This window comes from Colossoma macropomum, unplaced genomic scaffold (assembly GCF_904425465.1).
Source record: "Colossoma macropomum unplaced genomic scaffold, Colossoma_macropomum, whole genome shotgun sequence".
In the NCBI taxonomy this organism is placed as follows: domain Eukaryota; kingdom Metazoa; phylum Chordata; class Actinopteri; order Characiformes; family Serrasalmidae; genus Colossoma; species Colossoma macropomum.
The window spans coordinates 34,797,026-34,811,995 of record NW_023494790.1 but is presented as its reverse complement, the minus strand read 5'-3'; the positions used below and the strand labels follow the sequence as shown (position 1 = coordinate 34,811,995).

The 14,970-nt window shown below is 39.7% G+C and overlaps 1 protein-coding gene across 1 annotated transcript in view; it reads left to right on the top strand.

Moving 5' to 3' along the window:
- Positions 1–14,970, top strand: part of med24 (mediator complex subunit 24) — a 52,023-nt gene that overhangs the window by 15,267 nt on the left and 21,786 nt on the right. Inside the window, 8 exon segments of the mRNA XM_036573189.1 lie at positions 819–901; positions 3,683–3,769; positions 6,307–6,418; positions 7,644–7,763; positions 7,766–7,788; positions 9,823–9,860; positions 11,115–11,197; positions 13,932–14,110. Coding sequence (XP_036429082.1) covers positions 819–901; positions 3,683–3,769; positions 6,307–6,418; positions 7,644–7,763; positions 7,766–7,788; positions 9,823–9,860; positions 11,115–11,197; positions 13,932–14,110 — 725 coding nt within the window.

The following is a 14,970-nucleotide window of genomic DNA, read 5'->3' as shown; positions in this document are numbered from 1 at the left end:
GGCTTGTGAACAGTGGTTCAGCATGGCAACAAATATGAATGCACCCCCAACAAAGCCCCCTCATTTGGCTGCATATGGGTGTTACAAGGGCCTTGATTCCGAAATCCAATTGAATTAAGTGTTGTAAAGACCATTTTTTTAGAATAAAATACCAATAAACATCATTAAAGTAATATTTTCCAAAACATTATTAGGTTAAAACTGGACTTTGGATGAAAGAGGGCATTAATTATCACTTCCAGTAATAACAGTAGTTATTGCAATAATATTTTGAATGGCATTTGGCAGACACTCATATCCAGAGCGACCTACAGCACGATCATTTTACACAGCTGGGTGAAGGTGGTGTTAGGAGTCTTGCCCAAGGGCTCTTACTGGTGTAGTGAAGGGTGCTTACCCAGGTGGGGAATCAAACCCACTACACTACACCAACCACCAGCCAGTAAACAGTATCAAAATTCTATCATGTTCTTCTCTTTGTGTTGCAAAAAACGGTGCGACAGCAGTTCTTATCTTAATATTGGAGCTTTTGTTCCTGTCTTTTTAAATAACACTGGAACATTTGATAACCGGAGTGAATGTTGAAGCCACTAAATATGCAAACACCACCTGCGCTCTGATTAAATATATATATTGCGTGGGGTCAGATTCATTTGCATATAACTCAAATCTGCTCAACTGTGCAGGCTTTTAAGTAGGACTTAAGGTATTACAGTCTTTTTCTCACAGCTTTTCTCAGGCTGAGGTTTTGAAATTAGCTGTAAGCACCTGGGATAGAAACACAAACCCACATGGCTCTGTATGTTTTCTCTCACCAGGACTTCATGGAGGACGTGAACATGGCGTTTGAGTACCTGCTGAAGCTCACGCCGCTGCTGGACAAAGCAGACCAAAGATGCAAGTATGTCACAATCAGACACACCATTATTAGGCTTAGAAAGACTGTTGGCATGTGCAGCGTGGACTTGCTTATTTATTTATTTGTTTATTTATTTATTTGCAAACCTCAAAAACAAACAAAAAGTTGGGACAGTATGTGAAATTCAAATAAAAACAAAAAGCAGTAATTTACAAAAATGAAAACAGTACAAAGCGATGAGCGATGAGCGATGTTGATAAATGTTCAAAAATCATCTTAAACATGTACTTAAGTTTAAAAGAAGCTTCAAGTAAAGGCCTAGTCCTTTATCAGCAAGGATGGATCGAAGCTCACCACAGAAAGTGTGGCAGCAAATAATCCAGCAGTTTAAGCACAACGTTCCTCAACAAGCCTTTGCAAGGATTTTAGGTGTTTCCCCCTCTTTAGCGCATAATATCTGAGGGACACTGCATAAAAAATCGGCACGCTTCTGTGATAGATATCACCACATGGACAAAAACAAACATGTTTTGTCACTACATACACAAAAGCAGGATGAGACTGTACCATGCACAGCGGATGCCGTATGTCAACAATGTCAAGAAACGCCTCCGACTTCTCTGGGTGTGAGCTCATCTGAAATGAACTGATACACAGTGGAAATCTGTGCTGGTTCTGACAAGTCAACCTTTCAGATTGTTTATAGAAAATAATGGTTATGTTCTCTGAGCCAAAGAAGGAAAGGACTGTCCAGATTGGTACCAGCGTAAAGTTCAAAAGCCAAGGTCGGTCATGGTGTGGGAGTGGTATTAGTGGGTAACTTGCACACTTTTGAATATATATATATATATATATATATATATATGTATATGTATGTATATATGTATATACGTGTACACATTTTGTAGCAACATATGCTGCCTTCTAGATGATGTTTTTCTGGGATGTTTATGCTTATTTTAACACGACGACACCAAGAAACATTCAGCACGTTACAACAGCTTGACTGCGTAATCGGAGAGTATGGGTGCTAGACTGGCCTGCCTGTAGTCTAGACGTTTTGCCCATTGAAACATTGTGATGCATTTTGAAGTGCAAAATACAGTAATGAAGGCCTTGTAAGGGTGCACAGCTGCAGATTTGTATAATGGAAGAATGGCAGAAAAATTCTGCTTTTAAAACTGTATCAATTGGTGTTTTCAGTCTCCAAATTATTACTTGGCATTATTAACAGGAAAGGTGATGATACACAGTGGTAAACATGCTACTGTACTTTTTATTCGTGTTTTTGTACTGTTTTCCGATAAACAGGTTAAACAGAATTTACTAAACATTCACTCACTCACTCACTGACTCATCTGCTATGCTGCTTATCTTCCTGCGTCATTGAGGGTGCTGAAGCCTATCCCAGTGCTCACTGGGCGGAATGTAACACTCTGGACAAGCCGCCTCTCCATCGCAGGGCAACTTACAAAACACTGCTTTCTTATTTATTAGCAGTTCACATACTGTCCCAACTTTATTTAAAAATGATTAAATTAACACATTTGTACATTAAACATAGCCATGTTACATTATACACTTTACAGTTTTGGCTCTCAGTTTGAACAGAATTAAAAAGTCGAAATGAAATGACTTTTTTAGTGTTTATTTATTAGTAATTTATTAGTAATGTTTGTAGGCTTTGAATAGAATCCTCTTACAACTTGATTACAAACATCAGCACACAAGCTATAAAGCATCCCAACCATAAAGGTGATTGACATTTTTATATATTCTCACATTTCTGTTCTGTTAGGATGTTAGAAGAATTTAACGTATCATCTGTTTACGGAAGTTCAGGCCATAAAGCCACTCAGGGAATCTTGGGGCACAGAAATAAGGTGGATTCTCAGAAAAGCATGTTGTGGCTTCATTTGTCATGATACAGTAACATCTATCCCAGCTCAGTAATTTGTGTTTAAGGCCCAATTGCATTGCACCCCTCACCCCTACCACTTAGCCCTTACACCTCCGTTTTGCGGGTTCATGTCTAGGGATAATGTGTGCCGATTAATGTTGAGATAGAGGAGTAGGGCGAGGTGTTAGGCCTACATGGCCCTCCAAACTAAGGTTTTTCAGAGGCACAGTCCAAATGGAGTGTTATGAGGAAAAAAACCATAAAAACTGGCAAGATGGCTGAACAAGAGACCAAAGAAACCCACAAATGTGAGAATTTTCTCTGTTAAAAATATGATAACCACTGTGTTATCTTAGTTTAATGTCGTTTCAGTGTATTATGGTCCTTTTCTTCATAACCATCATAAAAATCTCTAGTAGTACTGGAGTCTCGGTAGCTGGCTAAATTTCCCGTTCCACCTTAAATGGTGCAGAAGTTACATTCTAGCGTCTCAGGCATCAGAACTGCTGCACCATTTAAGGTGGAACTGGGAAATACGAACAAGAATCTGGCGAATATCTGACTTCAGCTTCATTCACTGAAGAATTAGGGGTGATAATAAATAAGTGCCCCCCTCTTTGAAGGCATATGATGCCCTAAATGTAACTAAAGCCCAGCAGTGAGGAGCTGAACTTTACCCTCCTCTGCTGTCACTGCAGACTGGAAGGGTCGCCTACAGAGCAGCGCTAGTAGCTGTTAATGAAGTGATGCTCTTTTTATTTGAGGGTCCCATTTCAGAGGGGAGATTTCAACCACTACCTCAGTTCCAAGGGTCAAGGAGACACTCAAAACAAGGGGAAGGGGTAAAAATAATAAATGGGATTGGGCCCAGGTGTGGTCTTATGTGTACGTTTATTGGCTATGTTTCTTCCCTTTGTGTGTAGCTGTGACTGTCTGAGTCTGCTGCTTCAGGAGTGCAATAAACTGGGCCTGCTGTCCGAGTCCAACACGGCTGCTCTCACTGCCAAACGGTATGGCCTTTTTTTATCATCAGTGACGTATAGTCTGACCGTCCAGCGCACTCAAACCTGCACCTGCCGATAAATCCTTTTCCTCTGTCTTTCTCTTTACCTTCCCTTCTGTTGTTTCCTCCATGTTCCTTTCTCTTTTCTCATTTACACTCTGTTACCCTATGAACCTAACTTGGCCCCCCCCCCCAAAAAAAGGATGTTCAGAAAAGAAGTTTACTAAGAGTAACGATAAAGCGTGACTGATGTGTGAATTATATTCCTGTGAATTATATTAGGGCTGTTACGATACACATTTTAATATAAATTCTTTTTTGATATGGGGGTTGCGAGATGATGAGCTCTGTGAATCGAATACAGCTCCATTTAATGCTATAAAGTGTGAAAAGTGTGACAACTGGAATGACTTCTATTTAAGCAATAGAACATGAGAGGGAGTGTGTTATCACGAAATAACATCACAGCCGTGATGTTATTCGCGATAGCACATGACCTCGAGTGTTCTGTCGCTTTCATACAACAGTTAAATAAATAAAGTAATAAATTAATAAACTGGGCCGTGAACGCGGCGTTTAATATGTTTTAATGTTCGCAGTTCCTTCACCAAATAACAAGCAGCTTGTTGCTATGTCAGAGTAACGAGCTCCGCCCAACTCGCTGCTCAGTCTGCTGTAAGCCTCACCTTTTGAAGTACGGACTGAGCCATAAAACTGCCGCAATATCAAGTTTAGCTCAGTTTTGTCAGTTTTTGCCAGATCAGTATTAATGTTGTTTTGTTCCAGCCAGTCTGTAAAGCATCTTACAGCCCATTTAGTTTGGCGAATGGTGTCGGGTTCATTTCTGGCTGATTCCAGGTTGTTTAGCTGTTCTTCTGTCACAGCTGCCGACTGAAAAGCTGCTCAGTGGTGATGACGGTTTGGGAATTTACTGGAAAAAATTGGTTTGATTAGCCTACCTTGCATTGCTGATTAGCCAAGTTGTTTGAAATAGTGAGGTCTCTAGGTCAAGTGCAATAATAGTGGACCAAGAGTGATGGACTGAACGATGATGTGCTGACATCGCTTAACATGTGGATCAGATGCCACTGTTAACTCATGTGTGCTGAATCGTTTGGGAAGTTATCACCCAGATGCGTCAGCTACCGGAGTGAGGAGAGAGCGCGAAGCTGTAATGAACTTTCTGTTCCACCTTAAATGGAACAGCAGTTACATGTAACTCTTGCTCTATTTACGGTGAAATGGAAAGTTTTAATAAGAAGCTGAACAGCGAATAGGAAGCCAGCTTGAACCTTGTGGAGAAAACTCAGCAGCTACTTCTCCTCACTGCATTTAAGCAGCCGTTAAGTTCCGATTCTGGTCGGGTAAAACAAATAATTCACTCCACTGGGGTGTTCATAGTTGCCGATTCACGCCTCCATTTGCCTTTTATATACTTTACTTTTAGGTTTTTGTGTGTTCCTATGTATTTATGGGAACAAAAAAAACATTTTGGGAATTACCAAAAAAAAAAGTTCTGTCAGTGTTTCTTTTCTGATTAGTATTTTTTGTTCTAATTTTGTATCGTGTCATGATGCAAAAACATATCAAAATTTGTGTTACATGACTACTATTCATGTGTTTTGTTGTTTAAAACATGGTTTGTGACACAAACCAACTAAAAATCTCTGAATTTTCAGCCTTGATACGTCACATTATTTAAATATTAAAATAAACACCACATCAGCACTGAGAAATCCCGTGATTATTGGAGAAGAGCACAGAAATAGTTGCCCTTAAAGGGTTAAAAATTGATTCTTCATGAGAAATTCACGTATTTGGCCGTTATTACCTTCGTGTTTGACATTTTGGCATAGCAAAGAAAAGTGATAATTGAAGAGTTTCATTCTAAACACATTATGAACCACTTGCAGAAATGTTCTTTTTTATGGTATATGCTGTTGGGAGTGGGCTTCAAACATGGTAGAAATGACCACCAGTGAACCTACATGTGACCTACCTACATCTCATGTTGATGATGGTAAAATCAGAAAAAAATGCATTTCATGGTGACTTTTTTTTTTTGCCTTGAATGCGCTGCGCGTACCTCTCCGACATTTTAGGCCAAAACCCATAAAAATACCCGTAAAATAGTGGCAAATCTGAAAAAAAAACCCACGTTTTCTTTGGGGACTGTTTTGCCTCACAGCGCCCGCATGGTCCCCTTAAACAGTGTTTTGCGCCAAAATTGCACAACTGTTGTAAAGCAATATCTCAAGTATCTTAACCTTTACTATGAGGGAGCTTTTAGAGGCCTCAGACGTCTGGTTCCTATCACTACCACTGTGAACAATTCTAAATTTCTCTATTATAGAGCATTTCACATCAAACCACGCTGAATGACTTTGTTTACATCTGAACCATTTAATTATGTAGAGATGTTCTCTTTTGTGTAAAATAGGTCATTGCACACCAAATCAGGTGCATTTTTCATCATCCGTTAACCAAAAATTTACTTTAGATTTGTCATAAAAAGACCCTCATTCTCTGTCTGTGTTTCTGCAGGGCGGAGGACAGGGAGTACGCCCCGAAGCTGAAGACGGCGGAGAATGCAAACATCCAGCCCAACCCGGGCCTCATACTGCGCGCAGAGCCCACCGTCACTAACATACTTAAGGTACCTAGCAGTGATTTACTTCCTGCTTACCAAAACATTACATCACTGCTGATCATCCATGTACTTTCCTCTGTTTCCCCATCCTGTCCAGATCTTCAGCTCTGAATCACGAGTCACTGCTCGACTCCTGTCCTGAATCATAAGTAGGATTATCAGTGTCTCAGTGAGCTGGGAAATTTGAATGGAATTTGTATTATTTAGCTATTGAAATAATGATTATATTATATAATGATTAAATATGTATATTATATTGCAGCTTCCCATAAATTACATTAAGAAGTCATTTAAAATTGATTACATTCTTTTAAAATGCCTTAAATTGTACAGAAATGCGGAAAGTTCCGAATTTCTTTTAAAAAGAAGTAAATGAAAAATAATTGTTTCTTTAAAGTATTTTAATTTGTAAATAGTTATTTTAACAGAAGCCATATTAAACACAACTTTCGTTACATTAAAAACATATACAAATATAATTACATTTCATTAAAGTGAATTAAAGCAAACAGCATAGTTGAAAAGCAGAGCGTTACATTCAAATCATCAACTTTCATTAAGCTACATTTACACTTTTCTTAAACGCAGACATAACCAGAGTACACGGCTGACATGATCATGTGACACAAGCTGTCATGACATCAGATATTATGCCATGTGTCATGACAGTTGATAGTAATGGTAACATGACACTCTTACACTATCACTAAACAGAACCCATGATGGCACATGACACCTGCCATCACATGTTAATGCTCTCATTTTGAAATAGCTGGAATAAGAGAAATGCTTTCACTAAATGGCCTCGAATTAGGTTTAATTAAAGTGCTTATTTCATTGAAATACATTAAATTATACATAGCTGAAAAATTCCACGCTGTATTTAAAGAAGCAAGTAGAAACCCCTGATTTATTTCTAGCATATTCCAACAATAGAACCGTATGAGCTATTTCCAGTATTCCTCTTTCTCTTGTGGTATTTTATTTAGGTATTGAGTAATAAAGCCTGTGGGGGTTTTCCCTGCTCCAACATATCTGACTCTCGGTGGTGTAGATTACAGCCGAGGCACACTCAGCAGTGCAAAACATGAACCTGTGCCGAACTTGAGCACCAGCATTGACAAACACTGGAATGTACTGATACTGTGGAAAAGATGGATAAATATAAAGTTAAATGCCCTGAAACAGCAGTTAAAAATGCGACACATTTTGTTTCTCTGTCTCTGTTTAGACTGTGGATGCTGATCACTCTAAGTCTCCGGAGGGATTACTGGGAGTTTTGGGTCATATGCTGTCAGGGAAGAGTCTGGACTTGCTCCTGGCGGCTGCCGCAGCCACAGGGGAAACTCAAGTCCTTTCGCCCGCAAGTTCATTAAGTAAGCTCACTCTGAAGACTGATTGGTTGGGATTTAGTGCTGAAGACTGATCGGTTAAGATTATCAGTCAATCTGGCTAAATGTTTTGTATTTATGGCAAAAGCAGCGTGACCACAGCGTTGGCTGTGTTTACATGCGAAGGTTTCCGCCAATCTGATTGAATTCATTCAGATTATAGATTACGACTGATGTGTTTATGTGCCCACTCTACTCAATAATCAGATGAAAATCTCTGTTAACATGCACACTACAAGTAACCCTGGGTAAACTGGGCGGCACGGTGAAGTGGGTAGTGCTGTCGCCTCACAGCAAGAAGGGCCTCGGATCGATCCTCTGGTCAGGCGTCCAGGGTCCTTTCTGTGTGGAGTTTGCATGCGTAGGTTTTCTCCGGTGGCTCCAGTTTCCTCCCGCAATCCAACGACATGCAGTCGGTTGAATTGGAGATGCTAAATTGCCCCTAGAGGGGCAATAGTGTTAGAGGGCAATAGGGCATAGTGTGTTAATGTATATGTCTGTGTGTCTGCCCTGTGATGGACTGGCGACCTGTCCAGGGTGTTTCCCACCTTCTGCCCAATGACCAATGGGATCCAGTGCCCCACGACCTAGAAAGATAAGCAGCTTAGATAACGTGTGTTTGTGTAAACCCACTGTCATTCATTTGCTGAAATACTCATCTGAACAGCTCGTTATTGCGAGGTTTATGGCTGTCTATCCTGCTAACTAAACTTCGTCTCATCTGCGGACCAGTTTCTGCTCCCGCCATGTTGAATGGTGTAAGGTTCCGTTATGATGCAGATTACATGCGCAGAACGTCCTTAAACTTTCCGATTGGGAATGTAATCAGATACAGGTGTTTACAGGGATATTGTCCTTCTATTTAACGGACTATTTACAGGATTACCCACCTCGTTCAATTGGATGGAACTTGTATCCCGAATGGCTTGAGTCGGTCTAGTCTTTTCCGATAGAGTTGCATACATGGACGTATTCTATTCCGATTGAGCTGTTAATCTGATTATTAATGCACTATTAAACTGCATTCAAACATATCTTGGTCATTTAGTATGGCTGGTTTCACACTGCAGTGGCTAAAGTGCACTGAATAATACATTTAAGTGTTTATTAGTCAAAAATCGAAAGCATTTTTGACTCATATTTGCCACCTGTGATAGTAAAAAAATAGATGTTTAATGGGGGCAGTCGTGGGCTGGAGGTTAGGGAACCGGCCTTGTGGCCAGAGGGTCACTGGTTCGAACCCCTGAGCCAATAGTGCGTGACTGAGGTGCCCTTGAGCAAGGCAACTAACCCACAACTGCTCCCTTGGCGCCGTGGATAGGGCTGCCCACCGCTCCGGGCAAGTGTGCTCACTGCCCCCTAGTGTGTATGTGGTGTTTCACTGCACGGGTGGGTCAAAATGCGGAGGCGAAATTTCCCCGTTGTGGGACTAATAAGGGTCACTTAATGTTTATGTGCATCATAATCAAGGCAGTAATAGTAAACCTTACTTGATATCTGCTTCTTTATGATGAGTTTAATTCAAATTTACAGACCAGTCATGTTGCTGATATTTGACCAAATACATGTTTCACAATCCAGGTGCCGCATTGCTATTATTTACTTGCTCAGCTGTCGTTATGAGCAGCAGCTCGTCAAGATTAAGTGGACAGTACAGCATTGATGTGCTGCTCTGTTGGTAGGACCGCTGTATCAGTGTGTTCCCACCAGCAGGGAACTGAAGCAGGGTTTCCAAGACCCCTGATTTTTACCAGACCACAGGTTCAGTTCTATGGTCAAGCCACCTCTTGGAGATCTGTGCTCCAGGAGGCTTTATCTCCTGCTCTGTCAAACCTAGTCTAGCTACCAGGAAGGTCAGTCTCCAGGAGTCAGGCTTGGTGACCACTGCCAACTATTTAGCTCTTTAAAGCAAAACCGTCCATGTTAATCTCTGTTAGAGCTGCGTTTGCCTTGATCATGCAGTGAAATGTCTTGTTTTCCAGATGACGCTGATTTTGTTGTTTTTTGTCTTTTTTACAGGTTGAATGAGTTTCCGAAACACATCAGTGGAGAAGGATGTGAGTCAGATACTCTTGATCATACATTCTTCTTGCTCTCCTGTGACAGAGAGTAGATTGGAATACAAATTTCAATTCCAGATAACTTGGGACAGTATGTGAAATGCTAATAAATTCAGAAAGCAGTGATTCTCTTTGACCTGTACAATGCTGAGCAGTACAAAAACACTATATTTCAAGTTTTGCCTTATAATTAAAAAAAAAATTAAATTCTGTATTTGATGGGTGCATCATTTACTTTTTAAATGTTTGGGGACACTAATAGTCCAGCTTTGAAAGTGAATTTACAAGTCTTCAGCTGCAGAAATGTACAGGTCTTTTATTGTTGTATTATGAATTGCACCCTAGCACCAGCACTTTATGATTACACTGCAGTGCTGTGGTAACAGTCTTTCTTGCAGAATCTTTCTTGCCTTATGATTACTATGCATCCTGATGTCTAGGCAGCATATGTTGCTCCAAAATATCTTTCAGTATTAATGATGCCCTTACAGATGTGCAGATTACCCCCATACCAGTATCCCTCTCCCCATACCATGTCAGAACTTTACACTGGTAACAATCTGTATGGTCCTTTTTTTCTTTTGCCCAGAGAATACAACATCCATTATATCCCTGAATTCTCATTGCACCACAGTACACGTTTCCACTGTGCATCGGTCCATTTCAGATGAGTTTAAAGAAGTCTGCGGCATTTCTGTATGTTGTTGAATATGGCTTCTACTGCGCACAGCACAGTCTGAACTTGCCTTTGTGGATGCAGCATAGAATAGTGTTTATTGACAGAAGATTGACGCAGAAGCATGCATTTTGATGCAGTGCTGTCTTACAGATTGATGGTCAGTTATGGTTTTCGGCCTTGCCCTTTACGCACAGAGATTTCTCTGGATTAGCTGAGTCTTTTTTAATATTATGCACTGTAGAGGGTGAAATATGTAAAAACCTTGCACTCACTTGAGGAATGCTGTTCTTAAACTGTTGTATTATTCGTTGAGATATTTGACAAAGTGGAAAGCCTCGACCTGGGTGTCCAAACATGCACCAGCTTTTTTTGGGACTTTTTTTTTTGGGGATCATTTTCAGAATGAGTATATATTTACAAAAAAAACGAGGTCACTGCTTTCTGTGCTTTTATTTGCATTTCGCACTGTTCCAACTTCTCTGTAATTGAGATTTATAATTAGCTGAGCTAAAGTTGTAGCAGTACAGAAGAATATAGGGTCTCACAGCAGTGTAATTTGCTTGTTTTTCCAGCTAAATCTGCTTCAGTGCGAGCTCTGCTGTTCGACATCTCCTTCCTGATGCTCTGCCATGTCGTCCAGACTTACGGCTCAGAGGTCAGTATGCCCACACGTACACACTCCAGTGCACTGATCATATGCTGTGTATATAGGTCAGTAGTAAATACAGCGGTACCTGTGAGCTGACTCACACACCGTGAGTGAAACGTAGGTGTCATTTGAACTGACACATCAGTTCTTTTGCTTTCACTTTTTCATCTGTGGGTTCAGAGGAAAATGCCAGTATGAGTTGTCCAGCAACTGTGGCTTTATGTTATGCTCTGTTTTAAGTCTACCATTCAAAATATAATATATTTGCAACAAAATTGGTTTTATATGTGTAAAATGATTCTAATGTGATGATAACATCCTTTAGGTTTCAAACAATTTGTAGGCTGCTGTAAAATAGACATTTTTGATGAGCAGAGCTGTAGATGATTCTACTATAATAAAAACGCTTTGCTTGAGAATGAATTTATAATAAAATGAATAAATAAATAATTACAGGATATTTTACCATGTAATCCTCAAAATACTTTAAGTTGTGAATAAACTAACGATTTACATTTTGGTATCTAGTTCATTACTTTTTCAGTGTACAGTGTAGAAGCTATTATTGATTAATTGATTATTATTGATTCCCATGTTTTGAATGGTAATGTAGGCTTCCGCTGTGATTCCTTACCGTAATTGATGCTGTAAATGTATTTATTTGCATATTCATTGTATTTATTTCATTCATTGTATTTATTTTTGTGCTCCAAAAGCACATTACCGTCTGCACACATTTTCAACGCCCATACAAAGAAGGACTGAGAATAAACAATTTTTGTTATTGTCAATGATGTTGACACTGAAAAAAATCATCGATTAATTCTTGATTGCCTCTGTTTTCGCAGATATGTCATACTTAATTGTTTCCGATCATTAAACAAAATCTAACATGAGACAGACTTCTTGAGTAAACACCAAAATACAGCGTTTAAATGATCTTTTAATTTATTAAGAGACAAAAAAAGACAAACTGATTTCCCCTGTATTTACCTTATGAACAAATGAACCAAATTTCTAATATAATTGGGCTCAGTTAAAGTAGACCCATATAGGGATGGTTATTGGCCGCACCACTAAATCTAAACATCACTTAAATAGAACAATTCCAGCAATGTAATCGTTGGAAGTCTCATCCAGGAAGTCAGAAAAGAACCCAGATGAACGCCTCAGATAAAGTCAGCATTCATGATTCCATCATTAGAAAGAGACTTGATAGAAATGCCATCCACGGGAGGGATACAAGGCAAAAAGCACTGCTAACCAAAAGCAACAACTCACATTTGCCAAGAAACTACTTGATGAAGTCTTTTGGATTAATCTTCTGTGAACTGATGAGTCAAAAGTGAAACTTTTTGGAAGATGTATCTGATGTAAAACCTTCCACAATAAGAGCATCACCAATATTCACCAACAGTGAAACGTGATGGTGGTAGTGTGATGTTGCTGGGATGCTTTGCTGCATCAGGGTCTGGGTGATTTGCCATAATTGATTGAACTCATTGAATTCCTCCAGTGCGGTTGAAATTCTGCAAAGAAGCGTGGGCCTAAATTCCTCCTCAGCAAAAACTGATCTCCAGTTATAGGAGGCAACTGGTTGCAGTTGTTGCTGCTAAAGGTGCAATTACTTTTTCACACAAGTGGTATAGGCGTTGCAGAACCTTTTCCTTTCTGAGGATGTGAAGTGTGAGAGATATGCAGAAACAGAGGAAATCAGGAGGAAGTGCACACACTTTTTCACACCGCTATAAATAGTAATGGTGATTGCGCAGACTTAAAGTGGTCATGGAAGAGGTAAACCAACAGACTTCCGATCTGAAAGTGCTCATAAAACAGAGTAAGCAGATATGAAGTAGAGATAACAGCAACTGATGTGGAAATAAAAGAAGAAAGTTTTGTTTCAGCTGTAAAAAAAATAAATAAATAAATAAAGTTGTTGAGCTGTTATAGTGCGTCATTCCCTGATTTTCCTGATAAACTAATGCAAATGTGTTTTTTGGCACGATGGCATTATTTGTGGTGTTGAGATTCCTAGAGAGCTACTGGGGGGAAAAAAATAAGCACAAAAAGTGCAGAAAAAATACTTGAGTGATTTTGGAGAGCATCGTTTCACTCACCTGCTTAGTCTTCATTTTGTCCCACTTCCTCAGATTCTATAGTTTCAATTCAGTTTTCATTTGATTCATCCTCCCTTAGCGGTGAAATTCATTCTTGGTAAAGCTTCTGTGCGGTTCCCAAACTGCACTGGACAAGAGGTATTAGTCAGATGGCGCTTTCCTCCGAGCGCGTCAGGCTGTCCAGTGACGTTGCGTGAGCGGCAGTTTGAAGAGATGCGGTGGAGCTTCACAGGTCTCGGAGAAAGCCTGTGCTAGCCTTCACCCTCCTAGCGCTGGTGGTATCATGTGATTGGGGGAGTCTTAACTAGCGGGTAGAATTGAAAATGACTAAATTGGGGAGAAAATTTAGGAAAAATCCCCCTCAAAAAAAGATATGAAAATAAATTTATGTAAATTAATATAAGATATGAATAAAAGTTAATTGTGTGTCCTTAATGCATTTGAGCCAGTTAAGTGTGTTGTTGGTAGACAGAGTCTAAAAGTCTGCATTACTGAATATAATAACTCCCTGTGTTTTCCTGTCACTGCCACAAAATGTGACAAACAGTAGACGCTTCTGTGTGTGTCCAAACTTTTGACTGGTGCTGTAAATATCTCTATTTGTCTCCGTATTTCTCTGACAGGTCATCCTCTCAGAGCCCAGTCCGTCGGGGGAGACGCCGTTCTTTGAGACGTGGTTGCAGATGTGCATGCCGGAGGAGGGGAAAACTCTGAACCCGGACCACCCCTGCTTCAGGCCTGAATCAGGCAAGGTGGAGAGCCTTGTGGCCCTGCTCAACACTTCATCTGAGATGAAGTTGGTGTAAGTGAAATCGTGTTATAATTTTTTTGTGCACCAGTGTGGCTCATGTGTAAGTTACGAGACTGAGGTTTTGTTTAGGCTTCAGCTGATGATTATTTCTATAAATAATTCGCCAGTTTACTAATCAAACTGGATCGTACCTTTTTTGTAATACATATTTTTTTATTTATGATGCAAGGAAACAGTAGACATATCACGCTCTACATGTCCCTTAGTGCAGTCTGTCATAATGGCCACACATATCATCTGTAAACATGACAGAGAATTATAGCTATTAACAACATTAAAAAGTACAAGCCCAGTACCAAAAATTGGTGCAAATAAAAACAGAAAGCAGGACTTTGTATTTAAACAAAAGCATTACAAAGACAAGATTTAATGATTTAGTCTATTAACTAATTTTTTTTTCGCAATATATGTTCACTCTGCATTTGATGCCAGCAAAAAGCATTGGGTCAGGGGCAAGTTGAAACTAGAAACGTTTTGAAATGTTCCGAAAACATTTTTAAAGTAGTAATAAAATCATGCTTGGGTATGAAAGGAGCATTCAGAAAGGACCTAGTCCCTGACCTACAGAGCAAGGATGGGTTGAGGCTTGCCAAAAAATGCATCAGCAAAAAATGCATCAGCAAAAAATCCAGCAGTTTAACATTTCTCAGCATACAGTTGTGTGGATTTTAGATATTTCACCCTCTGTGGTGCATAAAATCATTAAAATATTGAGGTAATTCAGATAAAAAGGCTAAAAACATAAACGCATGCCTGTGTCCTCCACATGGGCTCGGGAATACTTTGACAAACCATTGGCAGTAAATACTGCCTCCACAAATGAAAGTTAAGACTGTACCATGCACAGTGGA